Raw genomic sequence first — 22170 nt, forward strand, 5'->3', positions numbered from 1 at the left:
TCCTAAGTTTGGCCGGAAGATTTCACACTAATTTGTGAGTTTTGCAAAAGTGAAGAACTCAATGTGAGAACCTCTGAGAGCAGTTTCAAAGGGAGGAGAAATTTCAATCATTTTCATCCCTGTGAAACAGAAAGCAAGGCAGAAAGAAACATTTCCAAAAGCAAAAGATGTGACACATGAAATATTCAGGTCTCCGGGGAGTCAGGGAGAAGTGTCTTCTTGCATTAGCAGCCCTCAGATCGTTTCCCCTACACAAAAATGTCTGCGATGCATGGCTTGGGACAGTGAGGGCGATGGAAAAGAAAATCCCACGCAGGGAAGCGGGCTCTTTTGAAGGCGTAATGAGTTTTGTTTATGATTTGCTTCACTCTTACTGAAATGAATTATGCAGATATTCGTCATGCCTGTTGAAGTTTGACTCCTTTTTGATGACCGATAAGTAAAACACAGACGATTCGTTGATGACTGAGCGTTTGATTTGACCTTGAAACCTCTTCTGATTGCTGGTGGATGAAAAACAAACGGGTGGCAACAACAGATGCTGCCAGCAGAAGATGATGTAGAGGGAGGAAAGTGCGCAGAAACTCCCAAAAACTGGAGGGAAAAGAAAAAAAGAAAAAAAAAGAAGAAGAAGAAAACTCAGAGCTACAATACTGGGTCTCATGGTCATGGTCGAAACCAAAACAATATCAAAGGAACCTGTGTTTTTAGGCCGTCTGTTTAGTCCTCCTCTGCGTCAATACATATTTCATTGGGTCTCAACAAAGCGAGGCAGGAGCATATTCTATCACAAAGGCCTCTGAACACAGTCCCGCGTGTACGCTGGACAACACCCGCGCGTGCACACACAAAGCAGCTCAATTGTCTCCACACTGGGTTGGAGTGTAACAAGTCCAGGCTCAGCATTAGTGCCCTTAGGTGAAAAAGAAGCTACAGTGAAAGCAAGAAGACCTTCAATTGTCTCTCCAAGGAGAGGAAGGCTTATGTAGAAAGAGAGAGAGAGAGAGAGACACAGAGAGAGAGAGAGAGAGAGAGAGAGAGAGAAAAAAAGTGCTTTCATCAAAGAGAGGACAATACAAAGGAGAAGTTCTGCACATCAGCTCTTGCATATGATGTCCCAATGACTTTTGACCCAAAGGTTGTTGTTTTTCTTTTCTTTTTTATTAACACCCTTCAAGACATTGGGTTTTTAATGTTTTTATAATGCTGCGCCCATGAATAAATTTCCAATGTGTGAAAAGCTGGCAGTTTGAAGGCAACTTTTTCCCAGCTCTGGTCGTTCTCTGCTTCTGTAAGATTTAGTCAGAGGGTCACGGAGGACCAACAGGTGGACCTTTGGGCCCAGCGTCTCTCTCTGTTGCTCTGTGAGCCTCGTTCAAAGGCTCGCCTCATCCCTGTGTGGCAGGACACATGTGAGCGCAGCCCCTCCGAGATGGCTGCAGGTCGGCGCTGGTGGGGCGCTTTGGGAATGTGTTGCTTTGGAGCGCTGCAGTTGCACAGACCTTGAATGCACCTACGCATGAACACAAGCTGACTGCAGTGTGTTCACCTAAACTGTTTCTATTCAAAGACTCTTCGGGTTTCTCCGGGGAGCTACATAGAGAACAACAGCCTCGTCCTTTCAGCCAGGTCTTAGGCCAAAGGGAGGTGAACAGCTTTCCTCACAGTCTTTTTTTTTTAATTTTTATTTCCTGATAATAACTTATGCCAAGTGCATGAATGTAGCCACATTTCCAGAGATTAAAATGGTATTTTCCCCATTTACCCAGCACCCATGACTTTTAATGTACTTGCTACTCTGCTGTGGATTAATGGATGTGCTGTTCTTGAAATGAGGTAATGTCAGGCTTATTGTTGACATCCACAGGTATCTGCCACAGAAGCAACAAGGAGTAATCTTCAGTCGATTGCTCCTCTTCTGTTGTGGAGAAAAATAATGAGATGGACATGCTGAGAATAAGATGTTTCAAATATATTTGTTTTTGAAGGCAACATAAGCGTGGAGGAGGAATCTACTCTCTGGCCTTTGGGGGACACTACTCAAGCCATGTTGGGGACACAGCAACCATGTGGACGAAGGTACTCTAGATGCAAAAAACTATGAGAGGTGGAAGAATAGCACTGCACATGACCCTGGATACTCCAGCCCCACTGTGAAACATGGTGGTGGCAGCATCATGCCGTCAGGATGCTTTTCTTCAGGTGGGACAGGGAGGCTGCTCAGAGTCGATGGGAAGATAGATAGAGCCAAATAGAGGAAAATCTGTTACAGCAAAAGACTTGAGGACTGAGGTGGACGACGCCCTCTCGCTGGACAATGACGCTGAACAGCCAGAGCTCTAATGTTAGAGGTTTAGGTCAAAGCATATTCACCAGCAAGTATCGTCCAATCAAAGTCCAGACCTTCATCCAACTGAAAAATCTCTGGCGTGACTTGAAAATTGCTGTTCCCATACGCTCTCTGTCCAATCTGACTGAACTTAAACTATTTCACAAAGAAGAATGGGCAAAAATGTCAGTCTCTAGATGTGCAAAGCCGGTGAAGACAGACACACGTATTTCCTTTTTTTGATCAACGCTAAGAATTAGAAAGATAATGATTTATCCACACAGAAAGTCCTCCCCAAACCCCGACCTGGAATCAAACAGGAGACTTTCAGAGTGCTAAAGGTCAGAGTGTAACCATTACACCACTGAGCAGCCCCACATGAGACCAGTAAAGTCTCACATTTCTCTGAGGATAAAATCCAAAAGGTCATTCAGATTTACCAGTTGGGATGGGGTTCTCTTTATGTGTATAGTGCATCATAACAGTAACTCAAATGATAAACAACACTCAACATTTGTTAGATAATTGCCTTTACTCCATGCATTGCATACAATAATGGTTTTCTCCTTAAATAAAAAGCATTTTCAAATACAAGTCCAATATTATACAGATCGAGTGTCCAGAAGCAAACATACCAACGTGATGGGGAAAAATGGCAAATTAATACTCGATGGGACATAAAGGTCTTTCACCAGCAAATCAAAGTATGCCGACACAAAAAACGCTTATTGCAGTATGCCTCAGATATGAAAACAGAATCCTAACAATGCTTAATAACTGAAATTACTGGAAAATGTAAAAGAAAACATTAATAAACTCCACTGTAATGATTTATTGAAACTTGGGGATTCACATGAAGTGAATATAAAATAAAAAATCTTTGTAAAAAGGTAATTGAGATTTGGTTCTCTAAAACATTCAGGAGAACATAGATGATTTAAAATGTGCAAGGATTCTTTTCTTTGGAAACAATATTTAGAGACCAGAACAAAAAAAAAAGAAGAAAAAAAAAGAGAGAGAATTGCACAGTGGTATAATATTAAGTGTTTCATTTCAGGTTAGACTGTTCATCAAGAAGCACAAACACAAACCAAACACTCACCAATTCAATAACTGACATGAGTTTCTCAGAAGAATGGAATGATCCGTCGACCTCTTTTTCTTTCCATATCACATTCACCGCTTTTAATGGACTCGCCGAGCTGCACTGGGCAACACAGTTTATATACATTTGCACAGATATCTGTAATTCAAGCTGATGCAATGCAGTTTTTTTTTGTCTTTGTTTTGAATTCACGCACATCCACATCGTTGAATATTAAAATTCATTTAATCTTCTGAGTACATAAAGTGGCAAACAAGGCTTCAGTCATTAAATAAATGCACTGCCGGGGCTCGGTCTTGCATGGCGACGAGCACGGGGCTCCCTGCTGGCTTCTTGTGGCGTGCAGGCCGTCATACGAAGCTCTCCTCCATGTTGGAGCAGAGCAGGAAGGAGTCGACCAGGCGAGGTTTGATCAGCTGCTGGTGGTCGGCCGCCTCGATGCTGTCTGGACTTCCTGCCGCCAGCCTCCTCAGAGCGGCCTGGGGACAGAACATATACATGCCTAAAATCACTATAATGCTCTTGCACACATGTGTACGGTCACAAAACAGACAAATGGGAAGGTAAATTGATGTAATAAAAATTCAGTCTCACCAGTCCGGGACTTGTTTCAATAGCACTCATTGAATCTATTTTTTTTTTAATACATCTCACATGATGTGAGGAGCACATAAGTTATATATGTGACATCTTGAGCCAATTCAGCCAGGAGAGCCTCCAACATTTACATTTAAGATTACAAATGGTCTGCGAGAGCTCGGTGGCCTTTGAAGGTAAAAATTGAACATCTACAAATGCGCTACTTAACCCTTGGCTAAAAGGATAAAATGGAATCACATTAATTTGAATAGACCGACAAGTGTGTTACAGTCGAGTAGAAGTAGAAGAAGAAAGTATTTTTCTCGCCGTGGAGAGGCTTGCCCAATTAGGCCGCTGACCATTATGCGCTTCAAATCCCCTCATCGGCCCTAAGATGTGGTCGTAATAATTACAGCAAGAATGAGAGAATGATGAAGTGCGAAGAGCAGTATTATTCATGATATGTACATATTTAAACACACAACGTTTGAGATGATGGGGACCAGTCAGTTATCTCAACACGGCTTTAACATACTGAGGTTGTGATATACTTTCCATTTTCGAATATTGCCCTGTGGATGTAATTAAATTGAGCAGTGATTTGTTGCAGTGATATTATACATGCAGGCCTGTGGTTTAATGCCCTTGTACTACTGAAGTCCCATATAGCGAGTCAGGCTGAAAATGTATAGTATTTTCAAGGTATGCCTGAAATAGGCAATTTGAATCTTTGAATGATGTATTTATATTCAGGACACAGAGTCGTTTACACATCTGTAAAGCTCTGCACACACACACACGCACACACATACACCCACACACACGATTCACAACCTACCAGGCAAGCGACCAGCACCGAGTCACTGTTATTTCTCTCAGTAGGGGAGCGACACAGTTCAATAAGACGAGGGATAGCTAAAGACAGCAGAACACATATTCAGTTACAAGCTTGAGTTATTCTTTCATACTGACGTCCAACTGAGACGCAAAGCAGCAGCACACTGCACTTTTTACTATTTTCGGTTGTGTGGTTTCTGAAATAAAAACAGTATTGACAACAGTGGGGTTTTTTTTTTGTTTTGTTTTTAAAAAGAGGGGAAAAAGAGTTTTCTTTCACTGGCTTTTGTTGTGGTTGTGTAAAGTATCTATAACCCCGGTTCCAAAACAATAGAGTCAATGTGTGAAAATGTAATTAAAAACAAGAGGCAGTGATTTCATTTAAAGATATATACAATTAGATGCTGTGATGAAGTCATTTTACCATTTTAAAAGAAGCCTGATTTTGAATAAGAGGGCAGAGACACTCATTATGTAGCAAGTCTATATATACAAGGGGAAAAAGAGGAGACCACCTGCTGGAGTTTTGCCGGTAACACATTCAACGTCTCACCCAACTCCTAGTTTTGTACTTGTTTATTTTAGAGACTAACTCTGAAATACTCATTCAATACTCAGTAATATTAGTGATATGTTGCTAATTCGCCACAATGGTTGCAAAGTGCTTCTCCTGCTGTCTTTCATTATTTTTTAGTAATTACTTTCACAGACTTGTGTTTCTCTGCCCCATTTAAGGTATGTGTTTAATGAAATTCATGATAAAATCATCAAATATCTTGGTATGATGAGAAGAAAATGTGTGCCCGTAAGAAATAAAAAATCTTGTTTTTATCGACATCTTACACACTGGAACTTGGGTGATAGAACTCAATTAATAATTGGAAAAAGTACTTTTTTTTTTTTTTAAGTAGACAGTGTAGACATTTCTATATCAACTGTATATTCTGTCTTCAATTGAAAATGGAGAACCTCAAGGCTCCATTCAAGGTCCTTTTTCATAATGATCAAGCTTGAAAATCAGTGTGAACAGATATTACAGTCTAAGGAACAGCATCACAGCATCAGCTGCATCACCTTTGAGCTGGATGGCTGTCTGTGCTACGTCCTGGTCTCTGCTCAAACGTGCCAGTGTGACAGCAGCTTTCTGCTGGACGCGTTCGCAGGCTGCGCCCTCTGACGGACTGGGAGATGACGGCTTTTCCCCCAGCAACAATAACAGTCGCTCTATCCCTGAAAGACACAATACACTGCTTTAAGTTTAAAAAAAAAAGGAGGACAAAGGAAGAAGTACTTTCAGCTGAAACAGTCCAGACACACTGATCTGAAACTCCCCAGACAGACAAGTACTGTATACACAATTGAGACACTGTGAATCAGAAAGAAACCAGACATTAAAGACATAATGGTGAAGGAAAATGGACCAGAGGTGTCACTGAAAAGCAAATAAAATAATACAACACCTCTCAATACAATAGAAGTAAAAGATAAAGCAGCAGAGTCAGACAGACCTTCAGCAGGTCGTTATTCTACAGACACTCTGGCTCGCTATCAAGCCCACTCAGAGAAAACTATAAAAATGTGACTGGAATACAGAGAGAAGGCTTTAAATTACAGTTTCAGATTCTTGTCCACGTTTGTTTTTATCTCTGATCTTTATTATATCAATTTAAGCAACATTTCAGACCACCAAACCACCAAATATATGAATGAATCTTTTCACTGAGGTGTTTTTAGGCATAAAAAAATGTAATACGTAAATACATCATTATACTGATAGTGTTCCTGTTTGGGTTGGTTCATCTCTGGAAGTTGATACAGTGACTCTAGTTAACTATAAATAAATAACAAAACGAATCACATGCATGGTGGTGTTTGCAAAGTAGTGTAAAGAAGGTGGAGTCAATAGAATATGTTCTGGATCTGAAGGACACCCAGCACCACGTCGCAGGAAAAACATAAAAAGCAATGATGGAATGAAAGGAGAGATCAGAAGCAACCAATTAAATCTTCTTCAATGGAAAGATCAACAGTTCTATCAAGCTGAATCACATAGGCTACCCGGTGCTGCCCCCTTGTGGACAAACGGAGAATCACAGCGTTTTCTTGAAGTGGTGTTGAGATTTTCATGATTCCTTACAACTAATGATGGAAATCATAAATAGTTTACCTTGCTCCTGCATGACTTCAGGAGCACACTGCTCCAAGACTGAAAGGTTAGCCAAGATTGTCACCACCTGAAAATTCAAACAGCGATAAATAAAAAGGTTGGAACTGCAAAAGCTCCTCATGATAAGCATCAACAACATAAATTGATATTCTTGCTTTTTTTTTTCCCTCTTCTTTTTGAGTATGAATGAAAGTATGTACCTGGTCTTTGGAGTACGGCGTGTCGACTCTCTGGCGGTCTTTGCAGGCTTGCAGCAGGATGTGAATGGCGTTGAGCTGCAGGAGAATCTCACAAGCCATGCTATCAAAGAAGGTGATATTTGCCAAGGCTGCAGAGGCCAAGAGGAACACTTCACCACAGGAGGCACTCTCGCACAGCTCTGAGGGAGTGAGACAAGACACCAGTTAACAGCGATCCTGTTGTGGGGCCTAGTAGAGATCAAAGGTCGGGGTGGGATTCTGCTCACTGATCAGCGCAGTAACTATGTCATGCATGCTCTCCAGGAAGCTGGCGAGGTGCTGTGTGGACGTGTGGTGAGGAGACGTGATCTGGGCCACCACGGCAGCCGCCTCTGCACGGGCCGCTTCCACACTGCTTTCATCGGTCAGGATGTCGGCGAGGCACAGGATCCCGTCCACCTGCACAGCAGAGGCGGAGCAGAGTCTGACGGCAGCAACACGAAGGCAGGCTTATCTTCTCCACTTTACTAATCGTCCCAACCTTATGGCAAACCGAGTGCATTTACAGAGTATTTCTAAAGAAGGAAAGTAGAACCTGAACCTGATCTTTAGATGTGAGGCCACCACTGTTGATTCAACCTACAGTATATCTGGTAAAATACTCTGCCTGTGTTTGTGGGAAACACTTTGAATAGTGTCTTTGGGGTCTCTCTTTCACACATTCAGCAACTGAAAAAAAAAAAAAATCCTACTTCATGCTGATGATGTGTGAATAAACTCAACCAAACCACATTTCTCAGGTAGCAGACATTTCATTTAATTTACCCATGTAAAATATCCATGCATCAAACATATAGTACATTTCTAAGATAATAAAGTGTTTAAAGAAATATGCTAAATGGAGAAATGAAATGGGAATTGTGTTCAAAGAATCCAAATTTTGACAAATAAAATGCTGATTATACTCAGGAGGGACTTATGGCCTTAAAAGTAACAAAGTAACATGACAAATACTCAAAAAGAATACTTTGTTGCAATGATATAACTATTTTTAATTGATCACTTCTACTCCTGGCACCGTTCCGACCCGCTCCAGTAAGTTGTGATAAGTCATGCCCATGAGCACCTGAGTTCAAAGGGCACATTTGGTTTTACCAGGAATGCGAAAAACATGGCAATAATCATCAAACACATATTTAAGCAACCAGAATAATAGATGGTCTTAAAATAATGTTAATTTGTAAGATCTTATCAAAGCTTTGTGAAACTACTTCTGGGATGGCTTGTTTTCTTGTATCATGTCATCTGGGGGGAATTTTATTTTACTTTCTTCTTTATCTTCTAAAAGTGTGTTTGATGTTCTGCCCTGTCTTGCTAAAACATATAAAGTTAACCATGACTCAAAGATGAAGTCCTTCAGCACTGCTGCACTGCTCACCCTTTAAAGCTCTGAGATCTGGAGCCTCCCCGGACACTGGGACGCGACAGTGACGAGCCCAAGGTGTCAGCTTGGCTGAAGCTCGCAGCTCTGCCCGTAAAGGCATCACAATTAAAAAAAAACCTGCTTCGATTTAATGGCCACCTCCAGACTGGATGTGCTGCCGAGAGGCTCTTTTATATCTGACTGGCATCAACTCAGGGTGTGTGCATCACCAGATTTCAGGGAGGAGCTTAACATCATCACAGCAGAACTGGAGATCCAGGGATACTAATAATATATATATATATATTTTAAAGTTTCTACCTAGTTATGAGAGTGCTTATTGATCTCATCTTTGTGTTTCTGGTTTCTTGTGTACAGAGAGGGTTTTCAATCTGGAGTGCAAGGCCTTTCATGCTCCGGGGTTTTCAAAGTCAAAGTAAGATGATAAGACACTCTGAACTAGAAAAGTGTCCAGTGTTTTGGATCAACTGAAATGTTTTGGTAAATCAGAGATCAGAATACTGATTCCACAGGCTTTCTTAGAAATAATGTGGGCGTCCCAAGAGAAACCACCAGAGAAGCACTGACGTAGATCAGAGGTGGTTTGGGTTTCATCATATCTCTAAGTTATGAGAGACTCATTATCAGGTTTCTGCGGAGCTTCATGAATAAACATTAGCTTTATGCAGGTAGACCGTGAAACTGAAAATATTGGGACGTCACCCTCCAGGAGCAGGAGAAACACCCTCTCATTTACAGTACCGGCTTGACTCGAGGGCCTCTGCAGGGTTTTGAAGTGTCCCTGCTTCGACACACCTCATCGTAATAAGAGGCTCATTAACACGCTTTCTGCTGAAATTCATGAAATGAAGAACTGAAGGAGCTGCTATATACATGGAAAACATGCACCATCTGTAGTGGCCACGTCTGCTGGAGAGGCTTCTTTAAGAATAGGAGTTGTAGTATCACGGCCCATCCACTGGAGGGCAGTATTGCTCAGTTATTTCTTTATTTCGCTTTGATTTGTCTGCAGCGCTTGTCAAGTTTGCGCGTGTGGATGATTGCTTCCAATCTGCACTCACTCATGCCTGGGTCACATGATGAAGCCCGTGTCTAAATTGGATTTTAAAAAGTGCATTGCCCAAGAGATTGAAGGTTTGGGTTTCTCATTTCTTTGTGAAAAATTTAAGAAGAACAACGTCCATCTGACAGAGAAGCTGCACAACTCATTACTTCCCCCAAACAAAAGTTTCCATACGAAGTGGAGCAAACCATCAGCTCTCAGCCACACCTGTCACTCTTATTACCGACGAGCATCGCCGCGCGCTCAGCTTCACAGGGCATTTCCCTATTTTTGTCCCTGTGGACGTCAGCAGCATTGTGCCAGTGTGATTCACTGACGTGGAACAATCCACCCTCCCCTTACCCCCGTACATCCACCCTCCCCAACCGGCCTCCCTCCCATACCCACATCTCATCCTCCTCCTCCTCCTCCCTAAAATAGGATGTTCCCCGGCTTCTCATTTACCGGACAGAGGATGTAGCTCATTCAGTTTATTCTCAGGACCAACGTCACATAACTTCAGTTAATTTTCTTTAGGAGTCATGCCAAAGTTTGTGGAGGCTGCTCACTTGAAGAAAGTTGACTCTAAGCTCAGAAGAGATACTAAACGATGACACATCTTGAATGGAGACTTTCTTGTCGCATGAAGACAATGTAACTCAGTGTACTTACCCGAACGCTATATCAGAGTATTTCCATTTAGTTCAAGCTTCGACCTTATGTCTTTAGTTCCTTTTGGTATCCTGTTCAGGGCGCTCAAACACACCGAGACAGACAACCACACACACACGAGCATTCGCACCTCGGGGCGGTTGCAGCGTTACCCTCACATGCATGTTTTTGGACTGTAGGAGGAGACTAAAATGAAACCAATGCACACATGGGTATAAAATGCAAACTCCACACAGAAAGGCCCGGCCAGGAGTTCAACAGCTCCTTTTTTGATACGGTTAAAAAAATAAAATCCAGTACACAATTTCACTGTCCACTTTGCAATCCAGTATTAATATCCAGCCTGTCAATCAGTAATTCCTTTGGAAAAGGAGCGACGATGGCGCCAAGAAATGAGGAGTACTTGTAGGTTCTAGTATGGTGTTAACGTTTCTTCTTCTTCTGCTTCTAAGTTGCGATACCCTGAACTCTGTAACACAGTGTGTGGAAAGCGCGATGACGTTCAGAGGCTAAATATATTTGTTTCCGTTTTTAGCTATTAGACAAAAGGTGAAACCTTTACGTACGTCTTGCCGCCATTAACCTTCAACACCCGATGAAATTCTTTTTTTCCCCCCGCCAGCGCGCTATGGGCCCTTTCTGACTTCACGCAACTCACCATGTTATGGTTCCGCAATGCTCCAGTTGGGGATAAAACTCTAAAGTATATCAACTATCCAGCCCCGCAGGTACGTGCTGGCCCTTTTTCTTGATCGCTCTTCAACGCTGACAGTTGCGCTTCTCAAGCCTGAGCGATCGCTGGTGAGTAACTGGTGGCGTCGCCTTGCCTGACAGCTTCTCCTGCGGGGACGAGGCTGCTTAATGTAGTGCGGACTTTTGTTCAGAGTGTTCACACCCGGATGATTCACGCCGTCCCAGCTGCTCCACGTGTGAACGGGTACCGCTGTGGCATCATTATTCCCACCAAAGTTATATTTGCGTCTCCGTAAAAGCTCGCCGCGCACAGGTACATCTGCTGTTTAGTCCTGCTTGAATTCTCGGTAGAAAACAAACAAAGGCTGAACAAAGATGGGCGTCTTATTAGTCTCCCTGACTCACCTTCTTCCTCTACACACACACACACACACACACACACACACACACACACACACACACACACACACACACACACACACACGAGTCATTCAGGCCTAACAGTTTGACCAGAGGTCCTATATAATGATCTCAATGCTGTGTATCTTATCACAAGTCACACTTTCAATTATCAAGAGGGGAAGAATGTGTGATTCACCTACACTCAGTCTGATGGCCGTTTCCTCTTTCTATATCATACAGTAAAGTTTTAATGGTGATTTGTCAGCACTGAGGGGAGTGAACTTTATGAACCCTTTCACACAAGAAAAGTCAACATCGACCAAAAAAAAAAAAAAAAAAAAAAGGGAAAATGCTCCAGTTGCAGGAAAAAGGTTAACCTTGATATGGAGTCAAACTTTTGACCTCTAAACCAGCGAGGATGTGTTGCTGGTGCCTTTTTCTATCGTGATGCAGTTCTATTGATTTTTGATTTGGGGGGGAAAAAAAAGCAAAAACAAACGTGTAAATATAAAAAGGTAAACTGTTTTCTTTCTCAAAAAAACATCTCACTTGGGAGCGAAGCAATATGGCCTTTATAATCGGAAATAGTTATATAGTATATTGGAAACTAAGAACAACCAAGACACCCTTCACAGAATTCCTGAATATTTGACCTGCAAAAGGAACGGAATACTTTTTTTTCTGTCTGATTGTACATCTTTTACTACGACATGTGTTTCTATGCCATCTCTGCTGGGAGCTTCCAGTCATAACACAGTAAAAACGAGAGTGTGGTTGAAGACAGATAAAACCATCGGCGTGAAACAATATCTGGACTTAATGTCACCGCAGGTTTCACTGGAATAAATGTAGGTTCTCACTCTTCTTTTTCTGTCCTGCACCACACAGAATTGGGGATCTCATATGATCGTTTGTATTCCAATTCATTCAGGGTTTAAAGTTTTCAGGCCAGAACTTATATTATGTTACATATGTTGTGACAGTCTTATCTCTGCACCAAGGTGTCAAATCATTTCATGTGCATGACAGGTGATGTTGTTGGCTGTTGGGTTCTTGCTTAAGTATTTACTGTATTCAATGGGGGTAGAAAAGGCTTAGATAAAAAAGGTTTTAATGTGATAATCTAGTTCAGATTCTAACCTAATTCATTTTAGTTCAATAGGGATTTGTCCATCACACTTTTTATTTTCATATTAAGAGCAATGTATCTAAAGATACTCACAATTTGACAATGCTTGTGTGTACAGTTGTTTTACCTTGTCGAGTTGGTTGATGCCTTCCTCCACGCAGCAGATGGAGGCCACCGTCCTCAAAGCGTGGGCGTAGAGGTCTCTGAAGCGGTCCTGTCTGCAGATCTTAAACAGCGCCACCACGGCTCCCTCCTGCACGAGAGTAAGAAATCTTTTAGGCGTGGAAAGACGCCAGAAATTCACAGATCGGTTAACTAAACAGTAGAATAAGTAAGACTGAATCCAGCGTCATCCACTGCTTAAGTCTTGTTCACGTGAACCTGCTAAATGTCTGTTTTGTTGTAATTATGGACATTTTCATATGATGATGATTTCATTAAATTACATTTTTTCGGCTGGTGGTAGGTTCAACTGGGAAATTACTTAAAGCTCAGAAGCTTGTACTGAAGTTTTTTTTTTCCCCTCTTCCAGATTAATCACAGGCAGTGTATTTATTATTCCTTTACTTTTATTTTCCAAGAGAATAAAATGCGCGCGCGACTAATTCACAGCTGTGCACCCCGTCCGACTTTCACCTGTATTTCAGAGTGAAATTACCTGCTAATTCTTTCCTGCTGTTTAACAGCTTCACCGTGACTATTAACAGTATTTAGCGTGAAGCTTGAGGTCATGGACCTTCCAGTCGTTTCGCCTTTGTTGCCGTGTTTTCTTACATCGTTACTATTAGCGCGCTCCTGCTCTGCAGCTGGCTCATTGCTGCCGTGTCTCATGTGTGCAGCCCAAATTACAGGCAGCATTTGGCCGCGTTTACAAGGAAATGCCCAGAGTCTTCATTTAATACAGAAGAAGTATGCACGACAACGTGGTAATTAACGTTCACCCAAAATAAGATCCTTCCCTCAACCTTAAACGTGATCTTAACCACAGGGTTGTGTTGGCCAAATATAATCACAATGAGATTAAGAGCACGTTGTGTTTTGTTCACCCACCATTCACCCTGACAGCCTCCCTGTGGTTCAAGCACTGTACAACCTTTATCGAAAGCCAGGCTGCAATACATCCGTCATACATTATAAGGCAGAGAACACGCTAATAATGCACCAGGGAATTTACTGGGGCTCGGACCCCAACAACTTCAATAATCTCCATCCCATCTCTAACCTACCATTTCTTTCTAAGATTGTGGGGGGGGGGGGGGACGACACGTTGCATCGCAAATCCACAGTCATCTCTCCGACAACAACCTCTTTGAACAGTCTGGCTTTGGTCCTCACCATAGCATGGAAACAGCTCTCATTAGACTCGTTAACGACCTTCTGGAAGCAGCTGACTCTGGTCTATTATCCATCCTCCTCCTCCGAGATCCGAGTGCGGCGTTTGACACCGTCACCCACTCCACCCCTTTCTTCCACAGATTGGAAACCATTGGATTATCTCACACACCCCTCGACTGGTTCAAATCAAACCTCTCCGGCCGCATCTCACTTTGTTCAATTAAAATCTTTCAAATCCCAGCTGTCCCCCCTTCCTCCTCTGGTGTCCCCCAGGGCTCCGTCCTGGGCCCCATCCTCTTCATCATCTACCTCCTCCCCCTTGGCCATATTTTTCCGAAAATAATAATATTCGATTTCCCTGTACCTGCAGATGACGCCCAGCTCTACCTTTCCACCAAACCCACCTCCACCCTCCCACCAACCTTCCTCTAAAACTGTCTACAGGACATTCAATCCTGGTTCTTCCTTGACTTCCTCAAACTAAACAGTGACAAAACAGAGGTTGTCCTCATTGGCTCCAAGTCCACCCTCACTAAACCTCACAGTCTTTCCATCACCATCAAAAGCTTCTCTGTTTCTCCCTCACCTCACGTTAAGAGTCTGGGTGTCATCCTCCACAGCTCACTATCATTTCAAGCTCACATCTGAGTGTATGAAAGGTGCTAACAAATTATTATTTTTTTTAAGTATTATTACCCACACACTCGTGAATCCTTAAAAGAACAAATGGAAACCTGCTCTTCTCCCAATGTCGGCTGAAATAGGTTCAACCCACACAGTCCCTGTCTTCACTTCACAGCTTCTTTGCTCTACAGTCTCCATGTTGCCTTTAAGAATCTCACCTGAACTCATTTGCAAAATGGATGGACGGTTCCAAAATTGCGTTGGCTGAAAACAAAAAGTGCACAATAGATCAGAGAAAGGACTTTATTATTAAAACTACATGAAACACCCAGACCCAGAGCTGAGGAAATTTATTTTATGTCTGCTTGCTGTAATTAGTCCTGCAATAAACCCCACTTTTTTTTTTTTTTTAACCAAATTGTCAGTAAATTTGAGAAAACAATTGCCAATTTGTTTGAAAAAAATACTTTTATTCAGAGTACAACTCTCTACAGACTCGCTGGACAAGCTTCAAACCACCAAATTGTTGCTTAAAGTATGCATTATTGTGCAAAATGATGGATAAAATTGTTCCTTCCGAGACTGCTGTGAGGTCCAACAACCCCCGCTGATCTAAGCCAAAAGCAGCATGCTGGTTTTAAAAGGTCCAAGAGACCCAAAATGACCGATGGATTTGGCCACCATTACCCCGCAAGCTTGCCAACCACTGAACATATCAAATGGCTCGCGCAATCTATCATGTCAGGTAAAAACAGCCAAAATATACATATTTCATGAATGGAAAACACAGAGCAGAAAAAGGGATTATCTGCTAACCGTAATAGCTGAGCATTTTCTACTTGGGTGTAAACAAACAGAAATAGCTCCTATGTTGGCTCAATGTCCACGCTAAAGCACCCCTTTGAAAAAAAAAAAAAAAAAAGACAACACTTGGAGGTATTGAACTGCATTCACTGCGCAAATAGATAGAATTACCTGGAGGAAGACGAAGGCTGTAACTACCACCATTATCCTAATAAGGCCATTATACTGGGCTGGCATGTCTCATATGCTGCTAAGGCCATGCTGCTGGGACTTTGAGTGCTTAATCATCCCGCCCTCCAGTCTGACCGCTCGTCCCTGTTTTCTGCCTACGCAATACCAGTCCCTCATATGTGGAGGAAAAGCCACCGCTGGATGATAGAGTCAGTAAACCTTTTGAAACTCCGGCATACTGATTCTAACTGCTCAGGAGGCGATGGAGAGCCTGTTGATCCCATCATGATACTGTGACGCAAACGTCACCTAGAAAATAACGTCAAGAATCTGAATGAATCCACTTTCAGCTTTGGTTTAAATTCTTTAGCTTTTACTGTCGGGATTGTGACTAATAAACACTAAATTAAAGTTTTAATGGGTTTTTTTGGGGCCCTTATTTACATGACAGTTGAAGTGAAAAGCCATCATTTTTGCATTTTCGATTTTTGAAAAGTTTTTCCTTCACACAGAGACAATGGTGTAGTTTTCACGTTGGGCCCCTAGTAGGTGCTCTTGGTTGCTTTTGAAATGAAACCACGCATGAGCCTTAAAGAACCATTTGCTTTAATCGTGAGTATACGGATATCCGTATGGACAGATGATGAAGTCAGATTGCCATTCCAGGTGACTCTCAACGATGAAACTACCAAGTCCCGGGAGAAGATGGGTTGGGAGTCGTAACACTGTGCAAAAGAACTATTCCCCATGGTTGTGATGCACATGTGATATAGCACCGTTGTAGTTGTAGTTGCGTTTTTCCCTCGTTTCCAAGGAGACGAAGATGGAGCGATTTCAAAAAGTTGCAGTGACTGCGACCAACGTTGTCACGTGAACGGACGACGCAACAAATACTGTCCGTTTTCACATGAGAACATTTTGTAAATGAGGCCTTGGCTGAAGACTATCACTTCATCAACACGCTTTTCAAGCTGTAATACTTTCAAAATGCGGAGCAGATATCGCCACCCACCTAAATGTATAGAGTGCTCCTCAGATAAAAGTGAGAAATATACTCAAGGCTTCCAGCTAAAGCATTGAGACCACCTGTCTTATATTGGGTAAGCCCGTCTCCTGCTGTCTCAATAGACGCATCGAGGCATGAACGCCACCTGACCTATGAAGTTGGGCTGTGTTTATCTGACACAAATATAATAGCAGCAGATTCTTTGTGTCATGGAAGATCCCAGGTCAGGCTTTTTTTGTGAACAAATGCATCCATTAGCCTAATTGCTGGTTCACTATTTTCCTTCCTTGGACCAGTTTTGATATATTCAGACCTCTGCAGACGCACACAAGCTTTGGAGATGCTCTCACTGAGTCTTCACAATAGGAGGTTTTGTAAAACTCACTCCAAATCTTTACACTGGCCCATTTTTCTGATTCACTTTCGTCTCATTATCTGATCATTGTTATCATCTGACACAATCTGACACACACACACACAAACACACACATATATTCTGTCACTTCACACATTGTTAAGCTTGACGGTCATTTCTTTCCCTTCTCGTTGTCAAACAACAACACGCGCCGTTGCCTCCACTGACTTCATCCTCGTTCTTTAAACGGGGCCCACGGAGCACATTTATTGTCACGCAGTTTTGGTACTTGCCACGTTTGCACCATCATGAGAAGCCCGACTACCCGCCTAAAAATGCTTCCGTATCCGTGAGTTGGCTTGCACAGGCCTACGTAGCGTGTAATTCCTTTCCGTCTAGCAGCCTTCTGAAGCTTGTACTTACTCAGACGATGCAGCAGCTTCTTGAGGCTGTTTGCATCAGAATTTTGGAAACACTGAGGCTGACTTCCACTATTCATAAGAAATATTTGGAAAAAGAACGGTCCTTTGATATTAATTTCGATCTAAAGACAGATATGACTGGCGACTTGTCTTTATAGGGATGTGATACACTACCTACATGAGCTGCAGTGGACTTCTAAACACACTCTCCCCACACAGTTGTGATGACACACTGACTCTCACCAGGCCTGAGTTATCGTCACACCCGGCGCTCTCAGAGCAAGGACACACATATTAAGAGCCTGCCAGCATGGACACATCTACATCAGTATCCATCATGACAGTAGGTAAACATCGAGACAGCGAACGTGTGTGTTCATCATGACATGTTTTGCTCCCCAACAGTCCAGCTGCTGTTTGATTTACAGAGCAGCTGTAATAAACATGGTCAGTTCTAAGGATGTTTCTCTCACTCTGGTCACCTCAGTGTCAGATTTTGTATGTTGGCGTGTGTGTTTCCTCTCTGGATCCGAAGGTGATGGGAAATAAATACATAAACTGAATAAGTATGAAAAGGAAACATGCCCAGCTGTGGTGTAGCTTGTAACTTGCTTTTGGTGCGCAGCAGAAATGCCCGTGTAAAACGTTTGGCGTCAGTGTTAAATAAACTGTGTTGGTGTTACTTTAATGCCACGCAGCTATAAAATAACTTTGCTGGTGTTATTTTTAACATTTTCATATTGTCAAACTGGAGTGTTGATTAGCTGGGGTCAAAATAAGCCACGCCTACAAACACGCCTGCAAAATGAGAATCTTTTTTTTCAGTGCCATTTCTTTTTTTTTTTAATTCGGTGGACAGAATTATAGAATAGAATAGAATAGAATAGAATAGAATAGAATAGAATGCAAAGTGAGGACAGTGTTGCATATTGGAGCAGTGGTTAGCACTCTTGACTCAGAATGAAATATATATACGACGCCGATGACGCTTCTGTTTCCCTCCCCCTTGCAAGCAAAAGTAAAGATGAGGTTTTTCCAACTCTCCATTTTTGCCGGAGTTTTCAGATATAATTGTTTTCAGTGGCTGGTATATATCCTTCATTTAACCAGGAAAATAAAACTGAAATAAAATAAGACTGGTAGCTTTGTTTACGTGTAAACGAAAGGCCCAAACGCATTGAAATATGCAGATGGCTACAGGTCGAGCCTTCTGTCTGTCTTCTGCCTTAGAACAGTCATTTAAAATAACATAAGTTCATCAAAGGAACAAAGTTTACCTCTATCCCTGTTAGTTAGCTTTTGCTTCAACCGAAGTTAGAATATGCCCACGATACTGGAGATGCATTTCTGACTTCAAATATCAATCAACTTAACATGCTGCTGCTTCCACTCCGTGTCACTGGTCATTAATCCATGTATCTGAAGAACAGGTCTTGTGTTGATTTCTGCGTTATGCCGTGCTCCAACTGACCGATGTAACCTGAGCTGTACTTAATGAGAGAATCAGTTATTAGACTGACCCACACAGTGCTGACAGCTCAGCTAATGTCTCACATTACACACCACGAAGGCCGTCTAATTAACAGAGGTGATTAAAGTTCAGGCATAAATTACTTCTCCAAGTTACTTTTATGAATAAATTGCGAAATTAGGAAGTAGTAACTCAATGTCTTCGGTAACTTGCACAACACCACTCATCTTTGTGGTAAACAGATGTGTTTTGTTGAGTTTTTGATCTTAATAATGATGATTGCAGCAGAGAAAGTTTGATTGATTGTCTGTACACTACTTGTGGAGAATCAAATGGCTGAAAGAAACACATTTATGGGGCATTTGGCTGCTAATACATGCAGATGAGGGCGTCACAGACTGGTGATTAAACAAGGCAATAGGAAAAGATTAAATAAATTAGATTAAGTTTAGTTCTGTATGAGTAAGCAAACACTTGCATGCAACAATATTTGATCAAATATTTAAATACAAAAATGTTGTTTAATTGTATTTTACTGTAACTCTCTCACCAAACTCAACGATTTATGATCTTGTAAATATTACTCTACGTTGTGTTTCTCTGGTCATACCAGCAACATTGGCGCGTCATCTTGCGGACTAGATCAATATAAATTACAATAATCACACAGTTAATTCATTTTCCAGGGGAGTTGTCACTGCTTTGCAGGCTGTCGTGTGTCTATAATATGAGGATTAACATTTTTACACTCCACCCATCTTACACAGAAAAACAGTCACTGTGCACTGTCGGCAGCAACACTGCCAAAGCCATGGGCAAGATGGAAAGATCAGCTCCTCACGCAAACAACAAACTGGACTTATTCAAAAGAGTAGCGTGAGTAAAGTTGTCAGGCTTTGTGAAATCACAATGAGAAAATATTTCGAGGGTGAGGCGGATGATATTCACTACTGTGAAGGGTGTGTATGTCAGAGTGAGACAAACAGATGGATGGAGGCTAATTAATTCAAGTGGCAGGTGGATGTGTTCTGTATCGGGTATTCATTAGCAGCCATTGGCAGTCGGGTTTCCCACAGACACCTCCCCGAGGGTTCAGCCAAACGGAGAGTTAACAACGGCTGAGTGGATTGAAAGGTAAAGACACCTGAGCAGCCCGCATATGTGATCAATGCCTCGTCTTAATGGGAGCTGACAGTATTGATCTCACAATCTGGCCGCAGAAGGAGGAGGCGCGCATATGTGTGTAGGCCATCAGGAAGGGTCTTATCGAGAGTGTCCTGGAAGCGGCCGGTTTACTAATGGCTGACTGAGACTTGCTGTCCGGGCTGTCTTTTCTTATCACACAATGAAATAGCCTTTTAGAGGCATGTAGGAACAGATAGCTGGCACGTGCCGGTCACATCGTCAGTATGGACGCTGGTGAAACGTACAGCTCAAGGCAGGGTAGGTACCCTGTATCGCCAAAGAAACCAGTGAAAATAGGACCGGCTGAGTATCCGTGTAGAGTTTACATGTTCTCCCTGTGCATTCTCTTTATAGTTATGTCTGTGGTCATCTTTTGTTAGTTTCTTCCAATCACAAGGAGGTGATCGCAGTAGGAATGTACAGTGGCATGCAAACGTTTGGACGCCCCTTGTCAAAATTACGGTTAATGTTCAAAATGAAGGGATTCCCAAAGGGCAAAAGGGTAAACATCAAACACTCTTTTGCAATGTTTTTAGCGGTTTACGTGTTGTTTATGTGTTTTCCACACATTTAGAGTGAAAAGGGGAAAGCAGCACCCTGCAGAAGAATGGTAAACTCAAAAGACTTGACCTCTCAGATAACTTTGGCCAAGTTGACAGTCCTTCGTCAACCAGTCGGGATCATGGCTGTGTTTTATCGCAAGCATCTTTTCTTTGGTTTGATAAGATATTCCTGAAACATTATTGTGTGATTTAAACCTGCATTATTACCTGCTTGAGACCTGGCCTAGGTCTCATTTTGGTGGGATAAAGGATATTTTTCATTAAGAGACAAATCCTAAGCAATTTTAAGAACCTCTGAGACGTTGGTATCTTTTTCACCAGATCTCAATCTCTAGATCCCGAGACAGCAGTTGTCCTCATTTTGACTTGTCCCTACAGTCACCTGGACTTAGGGACGGAGTCAAAGGGGACACTAAGATCTTCGGACTGCCTACAAAGTGTCCTCTCAACAGAACTAACATCTGGGTACTTTGTTTTGCTCCCTCAGTCCAAAGATATGCAGTCGAGCTTAACTGGTGACTTTAAATTACCCGAACATGTTTGGCCTCTGATGGATGGGTGAATTATCCAGGCCTTCACCCTTAGATTCACCTAATATCAGCTCTAAGGCACTTTGACCCCAAGTTGGATAAAACCGTATAGCAGATGGATGTTTTGTCATCAAATAGCGCCGTCATTGAACACTGGGCCAAGGGTTGTTACTCTTGTTGGTCATGGACCGAGTCCACTGCTAAGCCCACTGTACCTTGGCAATGATGCTGCAGAGCTGGGGTCCGTCCTGGGTGAGGGACAGCAGGTTGCTAATGGCACTGCCGATGGTGTGAACGCTGTCTGATGATTCAATCTGTTTGATCAGGACCTGCAAGGACAAAGAAACCTTGAGCACATTCATCATGACACCAATACAGTCAATGGTTCTCGACAGTGTCGAGGGGCTCGTTTTCAACGCAGAGGGTGATTTAAAGCCTCACTGTACAGCTTCTCTGACATAGAATCAAATTTATTGTGATAGCACGGCTTGATGGAGCCAGCAACCCATTTATCATTTTCCAGATGCAGTACAGTACACACTGCATTGTCTTGGCTTCAAACGGAGACATTACACAATGCTTCACAAAATATTGACAATGTATCTCAATGCAAATTGAATCAGCTCAACTGGACTTGGTTATATGTCTTTGCCCATTATTTAAGTGGCTTCATCATGAATAAAGTGCAAATCATCTTCTATTCCTACCTGGACAAGTGACAATATACATAGACATTAACACTGTAATAGCATTTCATACAGATCATGCAGCATCTATTTGGACTGAATGTGATACATCGAGCAGGCAACATGCGTGCTATAAACAGTTATAAACTATGCCTTTCTGATGTTTAACTGAAGCGAAGCTTTATTTGTTTTGCAGCTCACAGTGGAAATCATGTTTGAGAGCAGACCCTGAATTAACGTGCTTTTTAATGTTTGTTTTATATTTAAGAATCATTTCACAGTGTCAGGAATAAACACAGCCTCCACTGTTAAGATGCTGAAATCGAAGTGCAATTAAAAAAACAAAAGAATTTCCTCCTCACTTGGAGCTCTGTCATCATTGCATGTCTCCTGGAGGTTTCCCAGCTTTTTTTTCTTTTTCCATCAATTCTCTCTTTCTA

General features: G+C 42.2%; 1 protein-coding gene across 4 annotated transcripts in view; it reads right to left on the reverse strand.

Moving 5' to 3' along the window:
- Window positions 1-2838: 2838 nt before the first annotated feature.
- Window positions 2839-22170, reverse strand: part of insc (INSC spindle orientation adaptor protein) — a 56703-nt gene continuing 37371 nt past the window's right edge. For all 4 annotated transcript variants that reach the window (XM_080474387.1, XM_080474388.1, XM_080474390.1 and 1 more), the window contains 8 exons: window positions 21260-21373; window positions 12706-12831; window positions 7484-7655; window positions 7218-7396; window positions 7018-7084; window positions 5925-6080; window positions 4852-4928; window positions 2839-3913 (listed from right to left, as the gene is read on the reverse strand). In XM_080474387.1, the coding sequence (XP_080330513.1) occupies window positions 3785-3913; window positions 4852-4928; window positions 5925-6080; window positions 7018-7084; window positions 7218-7396; window positions 7484-7655; window positions 12706-12831; window positions 21260-21373 (1020 nt within the window). In that variant the 3' untranslated portion in view covers window positions 2839-3784. The remainder of the gene's footprint in view (window positions 3914-4851; window positions 4929-5924; window positions 6081-7017; window positions 7085-7217; window positions 7397-7483; window positions 7656-12705; window positions 12832-21259; window positions 21374-22170) is intronic.

The sequence above is a fragment of the Lipophrys pholis genome (genome assembly GCF_963383615.2).
Source record: "Lipophrys pholis genome assembly, chromosome: 11".
Lineage (NCBI taxonomy): Eukaryota > Metazoa > Chordata > Actinopteri > Blenniiformes > Blenniidae > Lipophrys > Lipophrys pholis.